Source organism: Diprion similis, chromosome 2 (assembly GCF_021155765.1).
Source record: "Diprion similis isolate iyDipSimi1 chromosome 2, iyDipSimi1.1, whole genome shotgun sequence".
NCBI classification, from domain to species: Eukaryota; Metazoa; Arthropoda; class Insecta; order Hymenoptera; family Diprionidae; genus Diprion; species Diprion similis.
Window position 1 is genome coordinate 13539710 of NC_060106.1, and position 27181 is coordinate 13566890.

Genomic DNA, 27181 nt, shown 5'->3' on the forward strand with positions numbered 1-27181 from the left:
TCATTACAGCCATAGTACCATCGAATATAGGACGTATACTCGTATATATTTGCGTAAAAAACATTCGACTAAATTGAATCGAATTGATCAATTCAAGATCTTAAACTTTATTGGATTTAAAATGGATTGACACGGGGTGAAATAGATTTGAAGACAATTAATTATGCAGCAATACATGTGTCTTGTAATCCAGAATTTAAGAACAATGAATTTAATCAATTAATTTTTGTTTTTAATGGAAAGCGGGAACCTTAGTCCTTACATGCTATACAATTATTTTTAATATTATTATCACTTCGGAAAACAATACTGCGAATATTGGTTTGACTATTATAAATTTTTGACAAGAGAAGAAACGATGGGTCAGTCTTGCTTTCTTTTTTAGGTATTTTAGACCTTGAATACATCCAGGTCAATGTACCCAATAACATGGACTCGAATAGCGAAGCCATGGTTAATATTTCATAACAAGCAAATGGTCAGGTGTCAACACGAAATTTCATCAAATTGGAATTTATTCCTATGGATATTTAGGACAGCGCGGCGTGCAGCATTGTATACACTTGTTCATAACGCAAGAACCAGACTGAGAGTCAGAAAGTGGATTTGACCGGTAAAAATACGATGGGAATAAGCGTGCTCAGGTAATACATACGCATGATGTGAGTAAAGTTTTCGTGTTTATTTTCCCCAGGTATAAAATGGAAAAGTTAATTTCAAGAAACTTATTTATACGTCGTATAATTTAGCTATTATTCAAAATAACTTGAAGGCATATCGAGCAACTGTATAATAAGTATTTTTATTACATTATTTATAGTTATAAATTTATGTAATCGGAATATATAAATCCAACATAAGGATATTGGGGACCTTTTACAATTTTCACTTATGAGATTAATTAGTTTAGTTAACAAATGGTGTTACATTCTTAGTTTTCTATCATCTATGTCAATGGTTTTATGAGACTTTTTTCAAAACCGCTATACACCGCATTAGAAAAACAGATGTATACTATCTAAGTGGATTTCATTTTCAATCTAAAAGTAAATTCAATCTATAAAATACTTAGTTGAGTTCTGTGTTATTCTGAAATAGGCACAATCTATCGGCTCTAACTTGTATACAAAACTGTTGCGTGTAACAAAGTAACTTTTCTCGAAAACCAAAAAAAATATGTTATACGTATCTACTGATCAAACATAAAGACTGTTAGATTGAAATTAAAAATGTAACATCCAATAAATATTTTTATTCGCGTTAATCAATTACTTATATGCAATAATATTTACAGTGGTAATATATTATTTATTCGTAGTTTAAGTTGCATCTATAGAATGTACATCCGGTTAAAGTATACCATAAGCACCTTAAATGAAGTAGAATAATTAAAATTTGTTAAAATATCATCTGATTTTATGATGATATGACGTATTCATGTACAATGAATTAAAATTTTTTTTGTCATTTATTCTATAGGTCAAATATTTGAGCTTTCTCGGCTAATTAATAATCCTGGAGAACAGCTTACCTACTTATTGTTAACTCTATTGTCTACAATATGTGTGTATGCTATACTATAATACCATAAAGTTGAATCATGTTTCATCAATGTTTCTTGAAACAAACAATTACATGATGAAATCAGATACAAAATCTCAACAATGGTGAATGAATAGTTTAATCCTTTCATTGTTCAACTCTACAGGAAGATACATCTGGTCTAATAGAGCGTATATTGACAATTTATTTACCCTTAACCCTCAACACAGAATGGTGCAAACAGTGTACGGATGTAAAAAAAATTTCCATCCAATTATGAAATTAATTGATTAACTTTACTGGGTTATCAATTGCGGGTGATAGTATTTCCATAATCATAGTGCCGGTCAATTCTACATGCTATTCCGGTATGCAAAATATTTTTTTAACGTGTATTATGTCAAAATTATCAGCAAATTTCATGTTTGAACAGCAACATATCTACTGACCCTACCGGGATGCACAAGGATGTTCTAGAAGAAGTATTCACCATTACTTGCGTGTGTGAATCGAGAGTAACAATTTGTAGTTTTGTGTCTAAGCAAAGCAAATTTTCGTATATTATCCGAATTTCATGGATGAATAACATTCTAATTACGGTTACAAGTTCATAGCTAGCAGATATCTGTCCTCAATTGGTTGACAGCTAAGTGTTAGAACGGATGGAATGGCTAAGCTAGTAAATCAAAACCAGGCTTGAAGCGTCTGGTTTAATTCTAGATTTGTTTGATTACAAATAAATATTGCTAAGTTTGAACTGATTATTATTCAATGGAAACAATTTTTGAATTTGATGACATTTTTTTACAAACTATCGTCACTGACAATACATACACTTTCTAGTCTCCATTTTTGGAGTATAAATTCTCTACTACTTACAACTTTTACAGATACCTCGATTCTGGATGTCAAATCATAGGTCCCAGGGGATGTTATTAATGCCTGCAGCGTAGCTGAGTGACAGCCATGTGGTTCCAGCTGACAATTAACAGCTGTATGAGATATATATCTAAAAGAAGTAGACCCCTGCGGCGAGTACAGTTGGGACTTTATACTAGGTAATTGAGATTGGCTGTAAATATAAGTAGAAAATTAGTATGCATGGGTCAGATTATTATTGCTACTTAATATTTGGCTACAACACATTAGAGAGTAATTTCAAATGGTTAAATAATGGTTTACCTGCTTGTTCCAACTGTAGCAATTTTCACGTCAACTGCAGTTCCTGAATTGTTTTGCAAACGGAGCTGTACTGGTACAACGCACAACCGACTTAGTTTAAAGTTATGTGCAGCTTGTCGAACATGATGCAGTGCAAAAATGACTAAGCTTTGCTGTAACTCCAGCTCAGTGAAATCATCTTTCCTTGTAATAGTCGTTGAATCAGGTACATTTCTGTCTGGTCCGAAAATTCTAAGGTGACCACCATATTCGTCTTGTTCTGTTTTCGGTTCTTCCGGATGCTTATAGGTCTTATTTAAAACATCTAGGTCCATGTGATGCTGACCAATTACATGTCTGGTTAAAGCTCCTCCTTCTGTTATACTTGCACTCCATCGCAAGATTATTGTTGAATCCACAGTCATACAATCAGCAAAAGGGGATTTTTCAGGTACCTGAACTTGTTGCTGGTGCTGTGTTTCATTTTGTGCTTCACTCCAATTCAATGGTCTAATATTTCTTCGCTGAATAAAATCTATGTACGGCGAATCCATAACTGACTCAGAAGATTTGTCAGTTATTAATGAGACGTCTGAGAATTCAGGCGCATTCTCTTTTCTTCTACACAACTTCAAGAAAAAATGTGATATTTCTTGAGGCTGTATTTTCATGTTCATTGGTAAGACTGTCGACTCTGCTAGTGTCCATAAATTACTTTTGAAAGATACTTTACTAAGGGCTATCTCATTCATAAACGGATCATGAACTTGATTTGTATTTTTGACTTGTACAATCAAATTCAAGGTAGGAAGCGTTTCTTTGTTAACTACTGCACTTTGACGAACAGTTGCTGATATTTGAAGTGAATTTAAAACTGTTAGATGCCATGTATGCCGAGTTAGTCTATACTTTGGAGTACTTTTAGGCTTTGAATTCTCATAATAGAATAACAAATCCAGCCGGTGACTCCCCTTCTCGTGTGGTGCTCGTACCCATAACGGCATCGTGTACGTTTCTCCGACATTTAAAACTCCATTGGTTGATGGTGGCAGATGTATTTTTGTTATAAGACTCGCTTTCGCTGTAAAGTTTTAAAAATAGTTCTCAACTAATTTCTGAACTAAAGTATGATTATACATCTTGACAATAATTTGAGTTTAGTACTGAAAGTATTAAAAGTAGGTACATAAAAAATAAATCGTAAATTTACAGGTGATCCGAATATCAACACTATGGATTTTCGAAAACTGTAGTTAAAAATACAGCAAAACAATTCGTAGCACACGAACGATCGATTATTTTGTAACGTGTTGTGCAAAAATGCATCAAATGTACGCAAATATTACCGTTATTAGAGGCAATTGGATGATTCTCCAAGGAGAATAGTTTGGGATTTGTAGAACCGATGTGAATGTTTGTCAGAGGTGAATTGCCAATATTTTTTAGAGTAACTTCAACCCTTTGCATTTCACCACACAACATCTCAGTTGATAACTTACTGAATGACAACTGAAAAACATAATGAATGCATTATAGATTGCATAATGTAATGATATCTGAAGTTTCAACAAATCTCTACAGCAATTAAACAAACAATGAAAATGACTACATGTAGAAAGATATATTGGACTGGTGAAAAAACTTCTTACTTGCGCAAATGGAGCGCTGTTAACAACATTCATTTCCAATCTGTAGTCTTCTCCGTACAATTTTGCTCCTGGTTTTTCCTTAACATTTTTCAACTTTGGCCCTTGTAGTTCGAACAGCCTTTTACCAGCTATACTAATACATGGATTGACTATCGGTTGATCAGCAACGGCTTGATTAGGATTAGATAAATTGTAGCTCACTCCCAATACTTTAATTTCTCCAATTTTTCTCGGAGTTATAGACAGGACGATCCTTTGTTTACAATTTGGCTGCAACACAATTGCTTCGATAGTATGACTTTCTACCGGCGCTGATTGTGTTTCAAATTCTTTATTACTGTGTTGTAGATCTGAAGTTGATTTAGCGCTTCCTTCATTTTTAAAGTCTTCTTCACATTTATGATTTATGAAAGACCACAATAACTTTACTTTAGATAATGGTAGTGGTATGTGTAATGGATTATGCAGCTCTATGGAGTAGTGTACGGGTTCGTTCAGAACCGCATTTGGCTTCGTAGAATTGTTGCTTTTGTCAGAGTATAAAACAACAGTTGGTTTGAATATCATTGGCACAGACCCTAAAACTTCTGTTATTAGTATTTCCTCCAGTTTCGACCATCGAACGTCCTCTACATCTTGACTATCGAAGGAAACATGGCTTGCTGGAATGGTGTCTTTCTCAGATTTCGACAATGGGCCAAATAATACCTTAATTTCATTCGAATTAATCAGTGGCAAGGGTAGAATCGGTACAACCATCGATTCTCTAATTTCCTCCTTGAATAGTAGCTAAAAGCAAAATATTAGTCAATCTTTGTTTTTTTTCTATAATTATAAAAACTAATTCCGAGACAATTTTATTCTGTACCAAAGGAAGTTCTATTGCAACATACGTTGTGAATATGAAGAAATTCTCTGAGGAAAGCTGCCTGTTGAGGTGCTGGCTGTTTGCTAGAAGCATTAAGTAACTTTTCAAAAGCTTTAGCAGCATCTTTGACTAGTTTCAATGATGCAGCTTGCCTACCAATTGTAAAATGTATATGATCTTCAGCTAATGACCAGCCCCGATTATTGTACACCTGGAACAGAAAGAAGATAATACTACTTGAATAAACTGATGAGATATAAAAGCAGCTACTCTTTGCGTGGTTTGCATTTTATTCCAATCACTACTAATACATCTTCATCTACCTGGTAGGCCTGCTGATAACATCTCAAAGAATGTTTCCTTTGTCCAGCTTTGGAATACCGATGTCCAGCCAATACAATATGGAATGCATATTTGCGCATCATTTTTGACCCAATAAAGCAGTATGCAGCCTGTTCTAAAAGAACAGCTGATCTCAAGTCTGAGTCTTCACTAGTCATACGGATCAATTGTTTCGCAGCTTCACCATACAAGCCACGACCTTTAAGGCATTCGGCACTCAACAAAGTAGCTCTGGTCGCAAATTGTGGTACTTTACAACTGTTCAAGTACGTTGAAATTGAATCATCCATATACTCAATTGACTTCCTAGTCATTTCGCCTTGCATGAAAGCACTTAATGCAGCCATTTCTAAAGCACCTGCATAATACAGCCACGCTTGGTCAGCTGCAAAGTCGCGCTTTGCACTGTGATAAGCTTGGTAGGCAAGAGAGTAGTGGCCAAACATGAAGCAAAGGTCTCCTAATCTCCGGAGTTGAAGTTCCGGGGATTCAGCAGTGTAGCTAAAAATATATAACGACTGTATTAAACAGTAAGTACAATCGAAAAACTACATCGTAAGCAATAGTAAGACTATTTGGCAGAAAGGCATGGATTTGACGTTGAATATGTTTGCACATCGTACGTACTTACATCACTGCATTTGCTGGGGCAGTCCCAGGTGCGCCGGGCTTGTTAGTAACAAACCAACGTTTTGTGGCACTAAATAAGGACCTACTAACGCCTTTCTTATTGGAAATAACGTCATTGAGCAGACCAATTTGTTTTTCCACATATGGTAGTAAACTTTTCAAACAAAATTCTGTAATCAATGTTCGCAATCTCTCTAAATCCTGGGAGGATAATCTTATACCATGTTGAATGGTTGGCTGACTAGGTGAATCTGCCCAAACGTTATCATTAATTGGAGTATTATTTTCTATTTGATTTTTCAGGGTTACTGATGGTACAAAATTGTACGAGGATTTCTCATTCTCTGGACTCAATGGATGAGTCGTAACGGGGACTGCTTCCTGTCCAACTTCAAGTGGACCAATCGTAGATTCGGCGGTCTCTGATGAAAGGCTTATTGTATCACATACATCGGGAGAACCCAACATTGGATTACGTGGCGCTATTGGGGTGCCAGCCAGACTTGTTCTGTAAATCAATAGCAATTGTAAACAATAATAAAATAGCTATTGAACCTAGTCAGTAGGAATAACTACAAAATACAATAGACGAAAAAAACATGACAAGCTGTTCATGTAAAGGAGAAGGCCGTTGCAGTTTTTATGCCGTTACCCGCATCAGTAGAATTTTAATTACATAGTTTTTATAATGCTACTGGAAAAGTACACAGCAGTGCTGTGTGCTTTTGAAGAGCTTCTTTCCTTGAAATGTTTAGAGTAGAGAATAAGTTGATAGTCGTTACTAAGCAAGAGAACTTGGTTTTATCTTGCTATTTTGTGATTCGCTTACAGTACAGCAATGGAGCACCAGTCTTTTCAATGACAAAACCATAGAACCGCTAAAAGTTGTTTTTCGTCGAATTTGTGGTAATAAAACCAGTAAAATAGTCAAGATATTCACCTGTCTGGTTCAGTCGTAACCTGACTAGGCATTGCAGATACTCCACTGGTATCTGCTGGTGTTCTAGGAGAGCTACTTTGCTCGCTGCTTTCTGATAAGTCTGAATGTTTACTTAAGAATTGACACCAAGGATCTGGTAAATGTGTAGTATCGTCCGATGGACCTGGTGGTCTTGAGTTCATTTGTAATAAGAAACAATTGTTGGGTCCATAAATATTCTTCATATCTGTGTACACTGTTTCTGCCCTGAAAGAAATTTTATTCCCAATGTGAGGGTTTTGGTTCCACGCAAATGTTACGTAGGAATGAAGTGATCTTTGATCAAAAGTGTATCAAATGACTATGCTTACTTATTTTTATCATCTTGAAAAGTATCATGAATCAATATATAATATCTCAAAGCATTATTGTTGAACCATTTTGGCAGTTTTCCAGGTACACTCTGATTCAGCTGCGCACCCATATGCTGAATCTTTTCCAATGGATTATCATCCGCGGTCGAAACAATGATCATGCATGCCAGAAAATGTTTAGTAAATTCGTGATCAGATGGAAACTGTACAGCCAAAAGCATCTCTCTCCAGGACTCAAACCATGGGACGGACATAGGAATCTCCAAGTTAGTTGTCCCAATTTGCACAATTGTTGTTCGTTCACATGGTGACGAGCTGACGGACTCATTAAGCATTTTTCGAGCCAAAGTAGGCTGTGGTGGACGTACGTTTACATCTTGGACTGATAAACGAAGGTTACGAACTGTGACAGCCGCCCCTTGTGGATCTTTGATGTGCCCTATAAATTGATAATATTGACAACAATTAATTGACAGTGTGATTGAAATATCTAACAAGATGGTGCTGCTGTAATTTAAGGTATCAGTTTCCTTAAAACATGAAAATAACAATCTGCAATTCAGGTAATTTGCAAAAAATAATATTCTTAGCACATTGTGAGAAAAAATACATGAAACTTATTTAGAATTTTATTCACAAATACTGTGTGTAAAAAGAAAACATGGTACAAAAAACATACATCATACGGATGATTATGGAATATAAACGAACATGTAGACCACTCGATTTTGCAAACTGTTTCATTTGATTTGACAAAACACACGAGTTATCTAAATGATCTCTCAGTTGATACGTTGAACAAGAACAGGATTCTGTACTCAGTAGAAAGCTATGCGAAACGCCTAGGTTTCAAGTTACACAAGAACTGATAAGGCAGTGAAATACATCGAACTATCAGAACTGCAGTTAATATGAAATGCAAATGAAAATTTTACCTTCAGCATTGAGTTTACAAAACGGTTGTAGCAGTTCTATAAATGTCAAATTATTTTTTTGACAAGTATTTTCTGCAGCAGTTGAACAAACGGCAGCAATCTGAGGTGAAAAACTGTTAGTGATAAACTCTTGTGGGGTTAACTTGCACTGGGCCATGATTATTATTCCTTCTATGAATATGAAATTATTTTAAGTTATCAATTCACATAGAGATTTGGAACTCTATTCTTTCATTTTTGACGTGCAATCACTCATCTTCTCTAATTAATTGACTTAATTCTAGGTAAATTACGACTTTTGACAGTATCTGGCCATCGTGATATCTGTAGGGGCGACCATGATGAACATGTCGACGAACAGCTGTTTATTCGTGGTTTATTCCCTAAAATTTTTTTGTCCAGTGTTGGTACGAGCGACGATGTCTCATACTGATGCGCATTCAGATGCCAGCGTTCCAAACGCCGCTAAGTTCAGGCCGGACGGACATCTTGCATGCTGTAACCTGTTAATAGATTCCGGAACGCCGACGAATTCGGACGTATTCGTTCGGGCATCGCGATCGCTGATTTTCTAATCGCTAGTGTAAGTTTGTACTTTATTATTTCCGAATTTCACTTTGTTTACGCTGGTACAGTGAATTAAACTTTTCAGAGCGTGATAAGCGATTGTTTTTCAATATCAAACGGGAAGCTGCTTTTCACTTAGTTATCGTGCTCACGAACGGAAAGAATTAATGTCAGAATTTTGAAAATTCCCGATCTTACAAATCGTACAAACAATATTAATAAAAAATTGACAATAAATTTTGTGCAGTGACCGTGAACTAACCTACCATGTGACATAGTGTAATATTAAAGTTTTCTCTAATTCAGAGTTTTGTATATGTTATTGACGCACTTCGTTATTCTTCACTAGAATTTGAGTTGCATTCTAACGTATTTATTCAACGATGCGCGATTTTTTCACACATTGTATCGCAGCTTGGTGCATTTTTGCGTGATTCTGTGATGCTTAAAATAGTTATGTGGTGCATTCATCGTCAGTGATCAGTGTACACCGTGCGTAAATAGTAAAGCGAAGACGCAGAATTAGCTGACAAGATCTTCAGGAACAACCTAGAGACGATACGCGTTTGGTAAGCTTTGCATGGTATTTTTTACTTTTGATGTTTTGCCATCTAATATTTGGTTCGAAACATAAGCTGACGAATTTTTTAAATCTCCGTTGAAATGCAATATTCACGATTGACATCCAATTCTGTCCAGTATTCTTCTGCGTCAATCTGATATAAGATTTTTATAAATTCATTTATTTTGTTGACCTATGCATAATTTAAATTTGCGATATGAACTTGATACTCTGTGGTTCTGAGAACAATCCACAGAATTGAAAATTATTTCTATTCTATTATACTTCTGCATTTTCGTTAACTTGAGCCAACTAAAGCCACTGCTTTGAAGTTTCAACTTCCTGCAGTTTCTGCCCAACAAGAATTTAAAAGAAGGATTTTATGCGTCATTTCCGGTCAATGCTGCAATCCTTAAAAAATATACGATCGGTTTGACGTATACAGCGATGAGATTCCAGCAGCGATCAGGACTTTTCTGTTCCTGTTGTTCCGAATCCAACGCTGGCGAATGCTTGATGTTTCTCAACTTTAGCTCGATTGAATTCACACAAAAACCATGCCGTAATTACTTTGTTACGACCTGATATTGAGTAGATGCTGGTCTAAACGATCCGCGGAGCAATTTTTCGTTCTTTAAACGCTGTTTAAACGTTTAATTCGTGGTGAACTGAGGGGGCAAACGTGAAATTATTTACAGAACCCCCGATTTTCCATGCTCGTTTCTGTATAGTTTGAGTGTTGTCTTATTAAATACTGCAGCGAGTGCAGCTGATTTTAAACTGTGGTTTTGTTTTATTTGATAGACGAAAAATGATCACGTGCTCTTCATCGATAATTCTTTATTGCGTCAAATAGCGATCATTCGTGTGGGTAAATCGGTATCATTCCAATACACAGTTGATTAAATTGAAATTAAATTCATTCAGTGTTCTTCATAGAAATATGAAATTACTCAGTGAATTCGAAATGGATTTACTATCAGTGTTAAGGACGGGCTGGTTGTCACAATACAGCCTGAGCAGTGTTCTCATGTGTGTAAAACACTCATTTTTAGCCCACTCCCATGAGATTTGATGGTGAAATGACGAAATGGCAGCTGATCTGGTTTTCGACTACGAAGAACACCGAAATCTCATTTTGGCGACATTTGTTACCGACATTACGTGCATGCCGGTAATGTATACGTGTAATGTCGGTAAAAAATTACCGGCATGCATGAAGGTCGGTAACAAATGTCGCCAAAATGAGATTTCGGTGTTTTTCGTAGTCGAAAACCAGATCAGCTGCCATTTCGTCATTTCACCATCAAATCTCATAGTTTGGGCTCAAAATGTGTGTCTCAATCACCGCCGAGTGGCGTCATACCGGATAGATCGATCCATTCAGTGCAACTGTGAAAATTTGGCCAATTTCTGTGGGTGGTAACTAATCTGTAAATTTTTTTTCAAAATTTTGAAAAAGTAAAAAGACGCTCCACTTTTTGCCAAAATAAGGCATTAATTGCCCAAGTTTCACTCTGATCGCTTGAACGGTATAGGAGTTTTGCGTCCCCGCGTTTTCGAGGTGTAGTACAAACGCGTATTCATAAGCACCTTAATATCAGACGGAACAGTAGTTTGCGAATGCAAATCGCCTCAACGCGGTCTGAAAGGTTATCGTTGATGACCAGTGCTGTCGCCCGCTGAATCAAACGGATGCAGTTGATGGTTGTTCGACATGGAAGACATTTGTTTCAACTAATTGTTAAATCTGAAAGACTCAAATAATTTATGCTTAATAATAATGCGTAGTGTAGGTAAGTTTAAATAAAAGCTTGTAAAATTCCATGCAAACAAAACATCTATTCCAAAGTAATTATTCACGAAATCAGCATGTGACCTGTCAAAATTTCGACGGTAGAAAGAGATGGAAGGTTCCCCCACCATGTATTGCAGAATATTTACGCGGGAATGTTTTCGTTCTATCCGCCCTTTTAGTCAGGTAATTCCGTGTCAATGCCCCTGATCTTGTCCTCTGTTCGTCCCGTTAGTAAAACTAGCCTGCAGACTAATTAACGTAACATAAATAGTTCTGTAAGTAGCATAATTATAATTTTACACGAGCCTAACGATAGATTCAGTCCCGCAATCAACAGGGTGATGAAAATATCAATGCAAATTTCACACATGGTGCAATCGTTGTATATCTACCATGTGAATAAATTATTTATAGTGTCTATAATGTATCAAAAATATTGTGTATTGTTCCACTTTTAACTTGACTTCGTTACTCTTTCTGTTCTGATCTGTTAAGTATCATTGTTTCATTCATTGTGACGTATAACGAGTAGAGTCAACGTAAACCAATGCGAGCAATAAGTAACCGACACATCCCTGCGAGTTAGTTTCCTTTTGTCTTATGCTATCAGACGTGACTATAAAAAAGTTAAGTACAACTGTTCGAGTTGACTTCCTTGTGTTTTTTCTTGAAATAATATACTTGCAGGGAAACTTTTTGCAAGAATGAGCGCATCACCTAATAAGAACTCTAAGCGGCTTTTTACCGTGTGTATAGAAGGCAATATCGGAAGTGGGAAAACAACATTTTTAAATAATTTTAAAGCAAATGATAATATGCTGGTTCTTCAAGAGCCGGTAGAGCTTTGGCGCGACGTCGGTGGTACTAATTTGTTGGTAAGAATTCAAACATTCATAATTACAGTAACTACTGCTTTTGTTATATTGTCAGTTCTATATTCCACACGGAATGATTTCAAAATCTGAGGCTTCTTTCTTACATATTTCTTTGCAGGAAAAAATGTATAAGGATCCTGTTAGGTACGGTTGCCTATTTCAGTCTTACGTTCAATTGACAATGCTTCAACTGCATACTCAGAAAACTAATCTACCTTTTAAAGTTATGGAAAGATCTGTATACAGCGCTCGCTGCTTCATTGAGAATATGAAACGTACCAAAATGCTGGAAAAGGTGGAAATAGATATTCTAGAGCAGTGGTATGAATGGTGCATCCAGTGTGCTGATATTCAAACAGATTTGATAGGTAAATAGTACATTCCAATATTTGCCACTCCTAACCTTATGTAGAAAAAGGAAGTTACATTGTTACATGACTAATTTCAGAATTTTAGATGAATATTTTTTATATTCTTCAGAGTTCCTTGTAGCTAAACATTGTTGGAACCACTATATTGAATTCATTCACACATGTCTTTATGTATATTTCAAATTCACAACAGTGTACTTACGAACATCTCCAGAAGTGGTTTATGAGCGGATGCGAACTCGTGCTCGTAAAGAAGAAGATTGCGTGTCATTAGAATATTTGAAACAAATCCACGATGTGCACGACGATTGGCTTTACAATCGATCTCTATTTTCCGTACCTGCCCCAGTGATGGTTCTGGACGCCAACAAAAGTGTAAATGAGATGATGGCAGAATTTGAAAAATGCAGAAGAAGTATATTTGAGAATAGAGATAAATTAATCATGGAAAACCAAAATATGCGAAAGAGAAGAAATGTCGAACCTTTGTCGCCATTGACTCCAACAAAAATTCCAGTTGGCAGTGTCTAGTGAGAAAAGAATCGCGTAGGTAAAGAAAGAATTAATATTGCTATGTGATAGCATCATATATATATCTATTAATTATAACGATTATTTTACTATCCCAAGATTGGATTTGACTTTTTATGCTGTGTTCGTTTATTCGCAAATAACATACTACGCTTTCCTACTGAAGGCATGACTTGAATCGTACACATCGGATCGTTAGCTGTATATTACATGAAATTTTTATAGCTGTTCCCACCACCGTGATAAATTTATTTCTGCTCATTCACACAGCTTGATCTCGTGACAAACATTCAATCAATTGTAGACAAAACTTGTCCATTGATTTCGTTGTTATGTGAAGTTATGGGTAAAAGTACAGATGTAATTGCAAATCTTCTCCCTACCGCATTCATACCATATTGCATTTGCAATCTACTTATGTTGTAGTAAATTGTGTTGAATTAACTTTAGTATTAGGATTTCTATATAACTCGGACATTTTATTTTTCGTTTATATTATTTCAACATGCTGTAACTCATAAAATATATAATTAACTGAAAATATGGACGCACGCATATCCAACTGTCCCTATCAAAACTTTTAGCTCGAGATATATCGAGTTTTCATGAATTGACTAAAATTCAAGAATTGAATTCAAAGTTGGGAAATTTTTAATTTAGGAAGAAGGGGAAAGTTGGTGCGGTTGATAAACGATACGATAACGAAATCCAAACCAACTATTTTATTATTACATACACGTATGTATTATATGTACATTTATCAAATTTCAACCCAACAATAAAGAATATATGTAAACATATTCCTGTCAACATAACGCTATGGTATACAAGACTGGAATGCAGAAAGTTGAAAGGTCTCAGAATATAACTGCAATGATTAGGAAACAGTTTTTCTTCGATTTCAAAATTTGAGTATTGCACAATTGTTTTAAATTATTTGTGATGCACAGGTATCACTTTGATAAAAAAAATCATTAACGAAATTTATTCTACCTTTTTGCATCAGAATTTATAAAAATTACAATATTTACACCCGACTGGGACTTTAACATTGACGCATATATTGCAGTACTAATAACACTATAAACATTAGTTATTTTTATATGTAATTAGTATTAAAGTTGAACATATGTTATAAAATAATTTGCCATTTGTTTGACAAAACCAAATATGCCAATAGCATTTATCATGTTCATATAAAAATATTTCATTCGACATACAGGCGAATAAAAAGGCTGTATAAAAGACGTGAGGAATTATTTTTATCATAAAAAACTCGGTTAAGCAGGCTTGTTGTAAGAATCCGCTAATTGCTCGGCACAATCGTACTCTCGACATGACCAAATGATAGAAATCAATTGACCTAACTGTGCATCTTCTGCTTTCGCTTGTTTCCAGTCAAGAAGTAGTTTATAGACGACCTGTAAGAAAAAAAAAAGTTAGCATATACTGTAGTTACAGATTTCGGACTCTTGTTGAATAAGTCGTCTGAATTACCTCGGCAATGCCTTTGTCTTTATAATTTTCTTCAAATTGCTCAACTTGCCCCTCTGAATAGCCTAATTTTCTTGCTACATCACGCCACCCGTATCCAATATGTGTTTTTATTACAAATATATCGTCTCTGCTGATTTCTTTTTTACTCTTACTAATTTCCATGACATCATGTGGCATTGGTTTAACCTTTGGTTTTTGAGGAAACCCTTCAGCATTTGTTTTACTATTTTCCCCATACTGATGAGTTACCTTCGAAACATAAATCACCTTTGGACCAATGTTGATCCCAGTTCCATTAATTATATTATAATTCACAACATTTGCATTTGGTGCTGTAAGAAAAAAAGTAAAAACGATGTGATTAATATTTACCTTAATTATTTTAATCTGCGCAAAGAAAATTTTCATTATATAAGTAACTTTCAACTCACATGTTTTGCGTTTCGATTTGGCATAGCCTCGAGGACTCCTAGATCTTGCTTCTGATTTGAAGTTTCCAGCAGAACTAGAGTTTTCTGGATTAAGAAGCTCAGGTCGAGGTATCGATGTATTCGATTCATTGTCAGATCTCTGTCTCTGAATTTCTGGTTTACTGTTTCTCGTTTCATCAGATTTGGCAGTTGCTGGTACTGATTTTTGTTTATTCTCTGTAGGTGGCACATTTAAATTTACTTCTGCGTTAATTCTTGGTGGATCCGGTCTTGCATCTGTAGTCAAACTTTGTAGCCGGCGTGCCAGAGCTGTGATTCCGGACATTTTTGCCTGACTTTTTTTTTAATTCATCCAAGATATCGACACCCAAAATTTCTAAGTACCTCTTCACCTTGTTACGATTCTAATCGTAGATGTCACTCCTGAAACATTTTTATTTCTTAACAACACATTGCATGTAGGGACATTGCGTCTCCGGTATAATACTTCGATTCTTGCAATAGAAATATTCACACTGGTAGCATGTAGCAATAGGAATTACTATTTCGTTGCAATCTAGAATCCTATCGGTATAGAGATACTCAAGATAGCGTTAATGCCATTTTTCAAACATAAATTAAGCAAGACATTATGGAAGATGTCAAACTTGGAATATAAATTTTGCACAATCTGTGTCTGTGTTGGTTTCATAACTTTTAGAAGAAGAAATTAACATGAAAGTAATACTTGGTACACAAAAGAAACTTGTCAATTGCTTGAGAAAGCTTTCCCAATATTTTTTAATCAATAATAAAAATATATCTTTTTCCAAACTGTAAAAACAGCTGTCCCACCTCAATAGTCAATATAATTTATGTGCGCAATGATTATTAAAGGAAAATAATAGCCTTGTTTTGGATATTAAATGTAATGGATAAATTGAATTCAGGCCAAGTTATGATAAATAATATTTGCCAATAATATTTCTAAGTAGAATGATAAATAGGTGTATGATTAGACTGAGTTGAAATGAAAAACATTTTTGTATTCATCACGTTTGAAGTATCACAACAGTTAACCTTGTAATGTATTATTTATAGAGGATGAATATTTTATAAGATATACATCTGCATGGAAACTTGTGTTGGAAATGTCGAACATTTTGCAGTATCATGAAAAAAGTATAATGCTTGTTTACTCTTACTTGAAACTATTAATTTTTTTCTTTTTTTTGCATCTACAATGATTTAACAATCAAAATAATGATAAAAAGTTTGCTAAAATATAATAATACTAAAAATGTTGAAAACTGTTGTGTAAAATAATATTAGTCACTCATGGGTTAAGTACGTTATCAAAACAGATGAAGCTCTGCATTAAAATATATTAAAAACAAAGTACAAAGTATATACATCGGTCAAATATGTGACAAGCGTCATAAATGAAGTTTATGGAAGTCAAGCTATCTTTGATGTTTGTCACGTTCACTTAAGGATGTGCGAATGAGTGTGTTCGCATCATTAAAAAATTTGATGAATGCTGCTGTGACGAGGTAGAAACAACGAAAAAATGGAACATGAATTGATTAAAGCGAGGCGGATAATATATGACAACTCTTTGTTGCATTTTATAAGATTCATCCCCAGAGGAAAATTGAGTTCCCGTGCATATGAGAATAGCAACCACTGATAAGCATGGTAAATAAGATTTTACTTGATGTATGCTTTCTTCTCACCCACATTTAACTCTCAGTTGAAAACACGTAAATGGGCGAATATGCATTAAGAAACAAGCCAACGTGAAACAAGTAAAACAATGCAGGCGCATCCGAGTGTGATGTTGAAAATTTTTATGCCAATCCTTTGTTGAACAATTGCACAAAAGAAAAACTACAATCTTTTTCAAGCTTATCATTTATAACTGTATCTGAGTATTTCTATAAAATCACATTGAATCTATTATCTACGAAATTTTAATTCCCACATATCACGTACACGTTTACAAGCATACACATATTATTGAGTTCTTCAACGATGTAGCGACCGTCTATTTTCATGAAAAATCAAACACACCATTGTCCGGTTTCGAACAAATAGATTTCAATGCAATGCCTCAATTTCCACACGTTTATTTATCATCGGTCTATTTTTAAATACACATTTTTACGCGCTTCGAAACGTTCAGTAAACGGTTAAAAATTGTCGATAAATCCAACTACTCGAAGTCACGTATTCATATTATAAATTGATCAACTTACGCGTATATTCTGTCTCGAGCCAGGTTGAAATATCCAAGATACAACCGGAACGTCAATTATTTCGCGTATAGTTTTCCTGTTGATTGCTACTTTGTCGCTAACCACTCAGTATCAGTAATCACATCAGAACCAAAATTTTTCCTCGAATCAAAGCAATGCACAGCAATTTATGACACTTGTTGCTCACACTGGCCGCGAGCAAATGGTGCCCGCACTTGTCGGGTGACAATTCCTCAAATTGTTAGAGAAACGAAGCACGTGTATAAATGAATCTTAACGTAACCCGAAAACTGGTTTGGACCAGGCTACTGTGTAATTACCAGACCAATTCGTTTGGAATAAAGTTTTAAGAATTCAGTCACTCGTTCATTAATTTGGAAAAAAATATCGAAAATTATGGTTTGAGAGTGGGGCTTTCACAGCAGACGACAGATAATAGAAGTGATCACCAAATGGTACTCGGTCGATGGTATTTTTTTTTTTTTTTTAGAATTTCTAATGTGACGAGTGAAATGGACGAAAAAAATTTCTTTGGAAAATATTCTTTATCCGCTTCTTCTATGGTTAAGTTAAATCCTATCAGAGATCAGTCGATGCATAAAACTTCCGAAATGAAAAATGCATGGCGCATCTTAAGTTGGGTGGTGAGTAATAGGAATTCCCGTGTTTCAATTAACACTTATTGTTAGCATCACGTAAGCTGTTTATGTATGAAGATGTTTTTCGACGTGCGTGAGCGTAAACCCCGCATGATTGGTATTCTACGTATGGCACACACTTGACATGACAGAGGCGTTTATTGGTTTGTTCACTTTGTAAATACTTTGCTATCCAATGACTGAAGCAGTAGATCGTAGAGCGGGAATTAGAAACTTTATAACTTTCATAATACACGGAGCTATGGAAGAACGAAAATTATGACTGACTGATAAGATTACTGAAGTTCTACTTTACCTGTAGCATCGTAGGTTTAGTTGATAATTGATTCCAGGAACCTGAACAAATAATCGTGGAGGAAGATGACAAAGATAATGTGCAGGCAACAGTAAACTTGGCAATATCGAGTCAGGATGGCAATTCAGAATCAATTCAAGCCACTCAATATGGCTTTACGCAAGCCGAAAGATCAGGCTCAACAGTTGGATCAATTTCCTCGATTGAAAATCTTGCAGATTATCTGTATGAATCACTAGAATGCGCTAATGGGAAACTTGAGGTTAATCACATACACGATATCACAGATTCTGAATTATCAAGCATTGTTAATGATCTAAGCAAAAAATTAAGTCACAAAGGAATTTATAATTTATGTCACTCGATATGTGGTATGGACATAAAACTCAGCGAGCGATTAATCAGCCTTTTTTGCAAGAATATCTTATTAACAGCAGTGAGTGGCCTTACTTGTTTATTGAATAAAAAAAAAAGTGGCAAAAACGTTGCCGATATTACAATATCATCAATTATTTTTTAGATAATTTCTACCAAAGAGCCATCCAGATTGCTGAATGCAGCGATTACAGAATGTGCGGGAAAATTTCCAGAAGATGTAGAAAATTTGATTTTTATACCTTCCTTGAATTCTGACTTGAAAGAAGTAACAACGATTCTCAGTATTACAAGTAATCTGGACAATCAACAAAAACGTGCTTACATTTCGTGCGTACTTTACATAAGAAACTCACTCGTTCATTCACAGTCTTGTGCCAAACTATGCTTTTATTAACTTGCCTATAATTCTTGTTTTCTTTAGCGACTTATCGACTGAAGTAAAGGATCTTAAGCAATGGCACATTTTGGTTCTACAAGATTTGGTGATAGCAAACATAGATGACAATATTAAAGAAAAAGTGCTCAGTTTATTGTGGAAAAAATCCTACGACTTTTCCAGAGATAAAAATTACGGAAAATTGATACTGAGTATTTTGAAGACAAACCCACCGACTACAGTGCAACAACAACATTTCTTTGAAGAAATAGTTGCCGATCACAACACATTGTTTAAAAAACTGATAGACAAAATGTTAGAGAGTAATTCGGTTGTTTGACTTCTGATGCATATCATATCTATTCATAATTTAAACGAATTTCTTTGGTCAGAAAATATGTAAATTTTTGAAATTAATCAGAATCAAACTGCAGCATGAAATAAAAATAATCTGCACTAAATGGTGTACTTGACACTTCTATTTTCTTAATTTTTCGCCATAACAAATCAATCTAAACTTTTTGATGACATATATGGTGTTTATGATACGCAATTAACTGCTGATGAAATACTCGATGTCACGAGTCACTACTCATCGAATGGTGTTACAAATCAGTTAGAAATTAATTGTTTGTGCACCTATTTACGCGTACCCACCGCATACAGTGGTAGCGAGATACCGACGTGGAATCGCGAATCTAGAACGCAACGTCAACATGTCAGAGGAGCTGTCAAGCGTGACTGTCGTAATATTCATTGGATTTGGCGTGTTAACCTTCGTATTACTATTTATTTTTGCAAAAAGGCAAATCATGCGATTTGCTTTGAGGTCAAGAAGAGGGCCGCATGTTCCGATTGGACATGATGCGAAAAAAGTGAGTTTTCAGTGTGTTATTTTTATAGGTTATGACACAAGGTATGTAATCATCAATTATGATTTATTACTGACGGTTCCAGTTGAGAACAAGCAACTTAGATTTAGTAACTAAATAACGGTATACTTTTGTTTATTTTATTTAAATCGAACTATGCTTTTTCACATTATAGTCCCTGAAACGAGAAGTTGAAAGGAGGATCGAAGTTATACCTAGGATATGTCACGAACCACAGTTGATAAGCGATCCTAGATACATAGTCGCACCGGGAGGTCAAGTTCCACCACATTACTACAGACTAAAAGCTGTTGATGATGTCAAAAATTTAGGTATTGTATGAGTAGATTTACGCAGGCATTAGGCGTATAGAAACGTATGTGACCAAATTTTATGTTTACACTATTTTTTTCCAGAGGCGGAAATCACCAAATACGACAACTGCCTGAAACGCCATCCAACTGAAAATTTAAGAGCGTATCTTTTGACAACTTTAGCTGCACCGTTAAATGGCAGTGGGCAGAGACTCATTCATCAATTTTGCGATCTGTACGAACATGCACGGCATGACCCAACTGAATTTAGCGACGAAGAGTATCAAGTTTATTCCAGGCTTGTGATGAAACTTATGGATGCGTTAGTTATTTTATGACATATATAATTAATACTTTGTGAATTTTCATCAGAACAAATCCCTTCTGATTTTTTCTCGCACTTAGAATCTTGACATGGATTAGAACAAATCATTAATTGAATATTTCTTTAATCTATCCCAATGCCAGATAATGGAAAGTCAGAACGCGAACATCTCATGTCTGGTGAAAAGTACGTTAGTTGGTATATTAGATGAAAAGTTTATTAATTAAAAATTTTCTTTCTTAACAGAGCTCGCTTGTTGAAGTCTTATCCAAACAGTAGGAAATCCAGCCCCAGTCGCACACCGATAAAGAAGAATGTTGATACAAAAAGAAATATTTTAGAACCAAGAATGCGTCCGTCCGAAGATCAGATTTTGTCTGGGTCCAGGCCACACACTTTAACAGTAATGGCATTAGACAATAGTGAAACATCCGTGTAGCATTATGGTTATCGTCACATACAACATATGTGACGAGCTTATACCATGGACTGCTTGAACGGCAGCTGTACTTGAAGTATACAGATTTGGTGTACTTCTTGAGCTGCAGTTTTGTATTTCAATTTATATTTATTTTTTATATATAACTATCTAGTACTTATTCATCCGGAATTAGTACTCACTCCTCTTTACAACAAGATGTATTTTATTTGTTATCGGTAAGAAAAATAATTATCTTTTAATTTATCGGGATCATTGAGATCATTGTAAATAACATATGGATGCAAATGGTGATCAAAACTATCGGTTACTTCGGTTGAGTATTAAATTCATTTGTGCATTTTAATCAACGCGCTGGTGTTCAAACTGAAAATAATGTAAATAATAATATAAGAGACGCATGATTATTATAGGTATAAGCGATAGTCTAGACTTTATGGATTCATCATTGCCATCGCCAAAGTAAAATTTTGTAAATCCAATTGTCAGAATGATTTGTAATTATCATAATCAATTGGTGTACACGTGGTATTGTAAATGATTGTAAATGAATAGTAGTCAAATTCTTCTGTAGATATGACTCGTGAAGTGTATAAATTCATATCACATTAGAATTGATGTTGAGCTGTATACTTCTACAGGTAAACTTAATCTTTTACTATTGCACTTCCAAATGTCTAAATATACTCGAGCATACTTGTTTTACTGTATTTTCTCATTCTACATTCGAACGCATCACATGTCATTGATGTCATAAATTAACGCTGAACAATTAGTCGTATGAATGTAATAATGTACCAAATTAAAACCTATTTAATATTATGTTAAGTCTTTAACACGTATCTTACTTCGACATCCATAAAGTTATAACTGTAAATGCATTCGTGGTTTATGCGATAAATATTTAGTCCAGGTGTCGTTGAAGTATCGTTCGTGTTTAAGAGAGACCAAGGCGTTGTTATATGCCATTGTGTATAATTCGGGTAATTTACTTGATCGCATATGGTGCAACCATTCCATAATCTGTAATGAAAATACCATTAATCTTTGGCAAAGTATCAAAACAAATACTACACTCAGATATGAAATTGATGATCACCTGAGTAACGATACGGCGCCAGTGTTCATTTTTAACCAAGTCAGCAATGGCTTGAGAGAACATACTGACTCGAAGGCCTCTAGACAGAACAATTGATTCACTGCTTGTCAACAGGCAATCATTGCCTGAGAGGCAAATGCAAGAGATAAACAATACATCAGATAGAAATATAGCTCTTTGATCATTATCTTCCAGAGATGAGTCAGCTAATATGGCTTGAATACGTCCCATCAATTCTAATACCCATCTCGAAGTAGAGGATTCAGATCGCATTTTTGATTGAACGTATAACATGGTTCTTAGTACAAATACTTGTTCCCTGAATGTGAAAAAATTTAATGTTATTATGAGGCCTTTAATAACAGCATGAACTTCGTTGTAATTTAATCGTTTCAATAACATCTACATTCTGCTAGAGTTGCATGAAACGTAAATATTTACTAGTGAAGTCTTACCCAGGCATAATAATGGCAGTGTCAATGACTTCATTCATCCAGGCCAGTGGTAATTCTACATCTTTTTTCAACGTCAATTCTGCTCTAATTGAAATTGCTTTTTTGAGACGCTCACCTGTAACTTCCCACCAGACACTCGGTGATGTCATTCTTTCGATGTGCTTTGATGACAATTCAACAACTGTATCGACATAAAATTCGAACAGTTTGCTGTCACCCTCTATTCTATCTAATAGCCCTTCTAATATTATGGAAAGTAAGGTTCTATTTGCATCGTGAATTGTTTCATCTTTTAAAGTGTCTTTGTAGCATACCATGATTTCTTTGTACATATCTACTGATTCATCATTACCCATAAGGGCTTTTTCCAAAGTGTAATTCAACGTTTTTTCTAGAACTGGTCTTAAAATATTTGGCGGTACTCCTTTGCATAGGTCTTGCAAGTTTGCGTATATTAATACATATTCTTGGAATTCTGTGACCGCTTCAAATGTGGTAAGGTAATTTTCAATAAATCGTTTAGCTGATGGTGATATTGTCATTTGGTGGCAAGCCAAAGCTATGATATATTTTTTAGCCTCATCATTCAATTGCAAGAGTCCTTGCAAAAATACCCAATTTATAGGAGGTAGGGGTTTTGGGTATTTCTGTGACAGTATTCTCAAACATTCAACAATTATCGGCTCTCTGTAATCTTTAGGAGATACGCTAGAAAGTCTTACGTAATCGCCGATAGCTTTTATAACACTTTTATCTGGCAGGTAACGAAAGCTATTCGGTTCTCCCTGAGGTGGAGAATACATATCCCCTCGAAAACCGTTGACTTCGGATTTAATGAAACATATTAACAAATCTCCAGCTGCTTGCAAGGCTGATGAATTAGTATTTTCCAACATCTGTATCCAGCATGTGCCAGGGATATATGGTAAAACTGATTCAGGCTTCCTGGCCGCATCCACTGGCGTTTTACAGTAGATATCTGGAAGTTTCAAATCTTTCCGAAAATTTTCTGGTAATGATTTCAATGGTATTAGCTCTAAATTATATGCAGATAAGGCATGCAAAGCAGATGTAACTACTTCCATGGTTTCGGAAGCGGCAACGTAACTCCATAACTTAGTTATTACTTCGATAACAAGCTTGTCAAAATTTTCACTTGGTCGACTTGGATATGATGGTATATCCCCCATTAACTCGCAAAGGCTCTGTAAGACGATGCTTCTCTTATCCTTATTCAGTTTCGGAGATAAAACCTTCCATGTTGAACATATGTCAATCACTCCAGATTCACACAGTGCAGATATACCTTTCAAAGCCAGAGCGCTTGGGGCACTACCCTTGAGATCGTTACATCTGTTTAATATTTGTGACAGCAATGGGACTAATTCAGCTCCGTGCTCTGGTCGAGTTTCACAAATGTATTTCATAGCTCTTGCACAAGTTATACTTGTCTCCCAAGAATGATCATTTTTGCTTGCATCCACTAGAGCAGCTTGGAGATACCGATGAGATCGTGGCTCATTTTTCCACGTTTTCAAGTAAAGCTCTATTGCCAATTGTTTCAATGGTTTCCCATATCCCAGTAAAGTTTCCAAATTATGAATTATCAATGGTACATTCTCTTTGGCTATTGCCAGTTCAGGTAAAGCGAAAAGTAGCGCTTTAGTCTCATTGTAATTTTGTGAATTCGTTAGCTTGTATAAAACCAAGGAAAGCAAGTGAGATGCGAAAGAATTATTCTCTTTCACAATACCCAAGAGAATCTGGCATACTTTTATTGCTACTTCGGTACTTTCTGTTTGTAAGAATATACCGCTGAGATATAGTTTCAATTTGTATTTGAAGTCTTGTGGAGCTTTCGAAATATTCTCTAGCCATAAGATCATGTTCTCATTGCACAAAGTTTCTACGCAACAGCTTGTTTCCACGTAAAACGGTATATTGGAATCGAAATACTTAAGCGTACTAAATGTTTTGTTTGCATAAAGTCTTTTGGTGTGTGAAGACCATGTTTTTTTAGTTTTAATTGTGTTTATCACATCTTTGGCAGTTTCCAGACCATCGCATGACAATAATGAAGGATACGCCATCCATTGTAACAAAGATGCTAACAGCATATGCATACTTGTAATGCTACAAGGCGTTGTATCTATTATAGTTGCACCTATAAAATAAATACGTTTATTAGAAACATCAATATAATGAAAGTTGAATTCAACGATTTTGTTCAAGTCTTAGATGTACTCACACAACCGAACAACGTTAGTCAAATAAACGGCAGGACATATCAAAATTAATTCAGCTAACAATGCTATAGTAACACTGCTGGCTTCATTGTCATTATCTTTAAAAATCTCCGAAAGTATTTCCAAGTTGGCTCTCGGATCACAGCCATGTTTGACTAATTCTAAAGCAAGAGATGATATCAGCAAAGTCAGAGCAATGCATAATTTTTTATCCTTATTAAGTAAAGCAAGTTCAGTCAGTTCAAGAAGTCTATAGTTCGTATTAATACAAGAATTTGCATTGCTAGTTTGAAGCCAGAGTAATGCTTCAATTTGCAAACAAACGGCATGATTCGTCTTTATCAAGAGATGCCAAGTTTGCTGTTTACAGCTTTCAGAGAGTGTTGATGTTGGGTTACATAGAATAAAGAGAAATACTGGACGTAAGAGTTCTATGCTGTTTTGTGCAATCCTGAAACAAAAAGTAATGCGGGTCATGCATTTCTATTGCAGAGTGGCTTTTGAAAGTAAATATGTTGCGAAGACTCACTCTTTTTTATAATGGTTTACCATAAATTGCATTTGATTCAAAATATCCTTCCAGATATCTTTATTCAGATTCAAAACAGTAATTAATGGATGTTGCGGCGTTTTAAGTGTGAAGGGACACACATAAGGATTTTTGTCATCATAAATTTTTAATGCAAGTAACAGAAGGTTACTTATTGCTGCCGTTACAGCTGTGTAATTCCTAAAATAATATTTAACGATAAGTTATAAATTTCTCTGTAATATGTTTCCTGCTAATGGAAACGACTTGTTTCATGTTATGTTGCCAGCTATGGTTGTCACTCACTTGGTTGATCCTAACAAAGCTATGAATCTGGATAATGTGGTACCAATGCTAAGTACGCCATTCTCCACAAGAGTCGTAAGTGCATGGCATGCCGTGACGCTGATCAGGGCATTACTGCTCTCGCATTTTGAAATCAACGTTGCCAATTCTGGCACCTGTGAATTGATATTTTTTTTTATCACTCAACTCTTTAATCTGTTACTCCCAGACGTTTTTGCTAAAGTCTACGCTGGAAAGATTCAGTTCCAAGACTGGGGGCTGTGAATTTGATTATTGAAAGGTTAAAAAATAACACAGCTTTTTTAAAGAATAAGAGACACCTTATGTTCGATGAACCGTTCAGTTACGATACATTATACTATGTTCAAATAAAGTAGGTGTGGTAAATTATTTTTAAATTATTCACCCCAGATACGTCTCCGCCGTTCAATTCATCGCTGCGGTTTTTTATCAGTCCAACAATCTTCGAAATTGCCTGAAAAGTGAAGAAATTCTTTCAAATGACTTACAGCATAGACAGATGTAGGAACTTCATGACCAAGCTGGCATAACATGACCTGTTGTTCACTATTGTAGGATTTACTAATGACAATATATTTTTCCCGTAAATTGCTTATCTCACGCTGATGGCAAACGAGTTTTATAAAAAATATGAAATGCCCGTAAAATAGATTCGATGCAAAACGCAACGCTAGTTTTATTTACTCACATGTGAAATTAATATGGCATTGTTAGTTGCCAATTTACATTCAATTTCATCCATGTTTCTTTTTTTATTCAGAACATATCGTGTACGCAGATATTTATTAATACCATTTGCATTCTCATGAAGAAATTCTAGCCTAAGTACTTTCTAAGCGGACATTTAGAGGTTAGATTTGCATTCGCGGAACCTCATCTGCAGCTGCTTTTGCTTGAAAATTTTTCATGCATCATATCTATTTTCCTCGAAATGCAAGAAAACGAAATAATTCTCTTTTCAAATTCATCAAAATTTATCTACTACATTGGGTAGGTAGATAAAATCTGAAAATTGTCTCGCTCTCTTGACTAGTGCTCGCGACCTAAGTACACGTGGTGGCTAGACTCTAGACCGACACCAGATGTGTGATCGGCAAACGTCACGATTCAAAAACGTTCAACTGCATTCGACGAAGAAATATATTGAACTTAACTCTACAAATTTACCTACCAACCATTGTCGTCCAATTAAAAAAAAGCAGAATCAATAGGGAAACTGTTGGATAATGCGAACCAAATAAAAATTTCAACAATAATGTGAGTATTTAAAGAGTGTGACTGTAAATCATGTTGTTTGGAAAAAAGTGATATTTAATACTCATTAAAAATATAAATTTCATTATTTGCAATCAAATGACCTTTAATATTAGTCATATTTATAATAAAATAGGTAAGTGTAGTTATTGTTGGAAAAAATACATTGCGGCTGCAGTGTATACACACACTTGTTTTACACAATTCTTACCTATGATATTACTAACGAGACTGAACAATTTTTGTACATAATATAATTTATTACAATTGATCTTCAAAAAGAAGAACTGGGATAATATTCATTATTCAACAATAGCCCCCCTT

General features: G+C 35.1%; 6 protein-coding genes and 1 long non-coding RNA gene across 14 annotated transcripts; 3 read left to right on the forward strand and 4 right to left on the reverse strand.

Moving 5' to 3' along the window:
- Nucleotides 1–783: 783 nt before the first annotated feature.
- On the reverse strand, nt 784–8766 carry LOC124416578 (trafficking protein particle complex subunit 8). Of its 2 annotated transcripts, XM_046897774.1 has the most exons (10): nt 8421–8766; nt 7483–7924; nt 7133–7378; nt 6194–6700; nt 5544–6063; nt 5246–5431; nt 4353–5141; nt 4050–4212; nt 2725–3784; nt 784–2614 (listed from the first exon to the last, which is right to left on the reverse strand). In XM_046897774.1, exons 1-10 carry the CDS (start codon nt 8575–8577, stop codon nt 2347–2349), a joined length of 4338 nt encoding a protein of 1445 aa, XP_046753730.1. In that variant the 5' UTR covers nt 8578–8766; the 3' UTR covers nt 784–2346. The 2 variants fall into 2 exon arrangements, with proteins under 2 accessions (XP_046753730.1, XP_046753731.1); XM_046897775.1 differs by lacking the exon at nt 8421–8766 and having other exon boundaries at nt 7854–7924.
- A 2464-nt stretch (nt 8767–11230) lies between these two features.
- On the forward strand, nt 11231–14283 carry LOC124416581 (deoxynucleoside kinase-like). Of its 6 annotated transcripts, none has more exons than XM_046897783.1 (5): nt 11237–11345; nt 11421–11622; nt 12035–12222; nt 12341–12590; nt 12787–14283. In XM_046897783.1, the coding sequence occupies exons 3-5, from the start codon at nt 12052–12054 to the stop codon at nt 13122–13124; spliced, it is 759 nt and encodes a 252-aa protein (XP_046753739.1). In that variant the 5' UTR covers nt 11237–11345; nt 11421–11622; nt 12035–12051; the 3' UTR covers nt 13125–14283. The 6 variants fall into 6 exon arrangements, with proteins under 6 accessions (XP_046753735.1, XP_046753739.1, XP_046753736.1 ...); XM_046897780.1 differs by having other exon boundaries at nt 11421–11530; XM_046897778.1 differs by having other exon boundaries at nt 11237–11341; nt 11421–11530; nt 12024–12222.
- LOC124416584 lies at nt 12058–12401 on the reverse strand. The gene is made up of 2 exons (XR_006930781.1): nt 12293–12401; nt 12058–12256 (listed from the first exon to the last, which is right to left on the reverse strand). It is a non-coding gene; the product is annotated as an uncharacterized LOC124416584 (long non-coding RNA).
- On the reverse strand, nt 13850–17385 carry LOC124416582 (protein immune deficiency). Its single transcript, XM_046897785.1, has 4 exons — nt 17290–17385; nt 15053–15475; nt 14622–14953; nt 13850–14545 (listed from the first exon to the last, which is right to left on the reverse strand). The coding sequence occupies exons 2-4, from the start codon at nt 15375–15377 to the stop codon at nt 14405–14407; spliced, it is 798 nt and encodes a 265-aa protein (XP_046753741.1). The 5' UTR covers nt 15378–15475; nt 17290–17385; the 3' UTR covers nt 13850–14404.
- Nucleotides 17386–17741: 356 nt separating this feature from the next.
- LOC124416264 lies at nt 17742–19424 on the forward strand. Its single transcript, XM_046897193.1, has 4 exons — nt 17742–17933; nt 18281–18679; nt 18764–18948; nt 19043–19424. The coding sequence occupies exons 1-4, from the start codon at nt 17742–17744 to the stop codon at nt 19335–19337; spliced, it is 1071 nt and encodes a 356-aa protein (XP_046753149.1). The 3' UTR covers nt 19338–19424.
- Nucleotides 19425–19579: 155 nt separating this feature from the next.
- LOC124416583 (protein C1orf43 homolog) lies at nt 19580–21769 on the forward strand. The gene is made up of 4 exons (XM_046897787.1): nt 19580–19872; nt 20045–20201; nt 20286–20505; nt 20755–21769. The coding sequence occupies exons 1-4, from the start codon at nt 19714–19716 to the stop codon at nt 20945–20947; spliced, it is 729 nt and encodes a 242-aa protein (XP_046753743.1). The 5' UTR covers nt 19580–19713; the 3' UTR covers nt 20948–21769.
- On the reverse strand, nt 21193–26575 carry LOC124416579 (focadhesin). 2 transcript variants are annotated; one of them, XM_046897776.1, is made up of 9 exons: nt 26292–26575; nt 25989–26057; nt 25583–25737; nt 25277–25477; nt 24750–25198; nt 22502–24665; nt 22047–22365; nt 21796–21970; nt 21193–21313 (listed from the first exon to the last, which is right to left on the reverse strand). In XM_046897776.1, exons 1-8 carry the CDS (start codon nt 26343–26345, stop codon nt 21812–21814), a joined length of 3570 nt encoding a protein of 1189 aa, XP_046753732.1. In that variant the 5' UTR covers nt 26346–26575; the 3' UTR covers nt 21193–21313; nt 21796–21811. The 2 variants fall into 2 exon arrangements, with proteins under 2 accessions (XP_046753732.1, XP_046753733.1); XM_046897777.1 differs by lacking the exons at nt 21193–21313; nt 25989–26057; nt 26292–26575 and having other exon boundaries at nt 21812–21970; nt 25277–25334; nt 25583–25691.
- Between the last annotated feature and the right edge of the window lie 606 nt (nt 26576–27181).

Bases quoted from the DNA above. Each gene is read 5' to 3' on its own strand.
- LOC124416264 (XM_046897193.1), top strand. From the start codon at position 17,742: ATGGTACTCGGTCGATGGTATTTTTTTTTTTTTTTTAGAATTTCTAAT. The intron at 17,934-18,280 runs GTGAGTAATAGG...AATTGATTCCAG, and splicing joins GGCGCATCTTAAGTTGGGTG to GAACCTGAACAAATAATCGT. The intron at 18,949-19,042 runs GTGCGTACTTTA...TGTTTTCTTTAG, and splicing joins CAAAAACGTGCTTACATTTC to CGACTTATCGACTGAAGTAA.
- LOC124416581 (XM_046897778.1), top strand. The intron at 11,531-12,023 runs GTAATTCCGTGT...TTCTTGAAATAA, and splicing joins CTATCCGCCCTTTTAGTCAG to TATACTTGCAGGGAAACTTT. The intron at 12,591-12,786 runs GTAAATAGTACA...AATTCACAACAG, and splicing joins TATTCAAACAGATTTGATAG to TGTACTTACGAACATCTCCA.
- LOC124416578 (XM_046897774.1), bottom strand. From the start codon at position 8,577: ATGGCCCAGTGCAAGTTAACCCCACAAGAGTTTATCACTAACAGTTTT. The intron at 6,701-7,132 runs GTGAATATCTTG...ATTGATTTACAG, and splicing joins GTTACGACTGAACCAGACAG to AACAAGTCTGGCTGGCACCC. The intron at 5,432-5,543 runs GTAGATGAAGAT...TTTCTGTTCCAG, and splicing joins GTTATCAGCAGGCCTACCAG to GTGTACAATAATCGGGGCTG.
- LOC124416583 (XM_046897787.1), top strand. From the start codon at position 19,714: ATGTCAGAGGAGCTGTCAAGCGTGACTGTCGTAATATTCATTGGATTT. The intron at 19,873-20,044 runs GTGAGTTTTCAG...TTCACATTATAG, and splicing joins TTGGACATGATGCGAAAAAA to TCCCTGAAACGAGAAGTTGA. The intron at 20,202-20,285 runs GTATTGTATGAG...ATTTTTTTCCAG, and splicing joins TGATGATGTCAAAAATTTAG to AGGCGGAAATCACCAAATAC.
- LOC124416582 (XM_046897785.1), bottom strand. From the start codon at position 15,377: ATGTCCGGAATCACAGCTCTGGCACGCCGGCTACAAAGTTTGACTACA. The intron at 14,954-15,052 runs GTGAGTTGAAAG...TTTTTCTTACAG, and splicing joins CAAATCGAAACGCAAAACAT to CACCAAATGCAAATGTTGTG. The intron at 14,546-14,621 runs GTAATTCAGACG...TTTTTCTTACAG, and splicing joins AAGACAAAGGCATTGCCGAG to GTCGTCTATAAACTACTTCT.
- LOC124416579 (XM_046897776.1), bottom strand. From the start codon at position 26,345: ATGGATGAAATTGAATGTAAATTGGCAACTAACAATGCCATATTAATT. The intron at 25,738-25,988 runs GTGAATAATTTA...ATCAATTCACAG, and splicing joins ACGGCGGAGACGTATCTGGG to GTGCCAGAATTGGCAACGTT. The intron at 21,971-22,046 runs GTGATCATCAAT...TTTTCATTACAG, and splicing joins GGCGCCGTATCGTTACTCAG to ATTATGGAATGGTTGCACCA.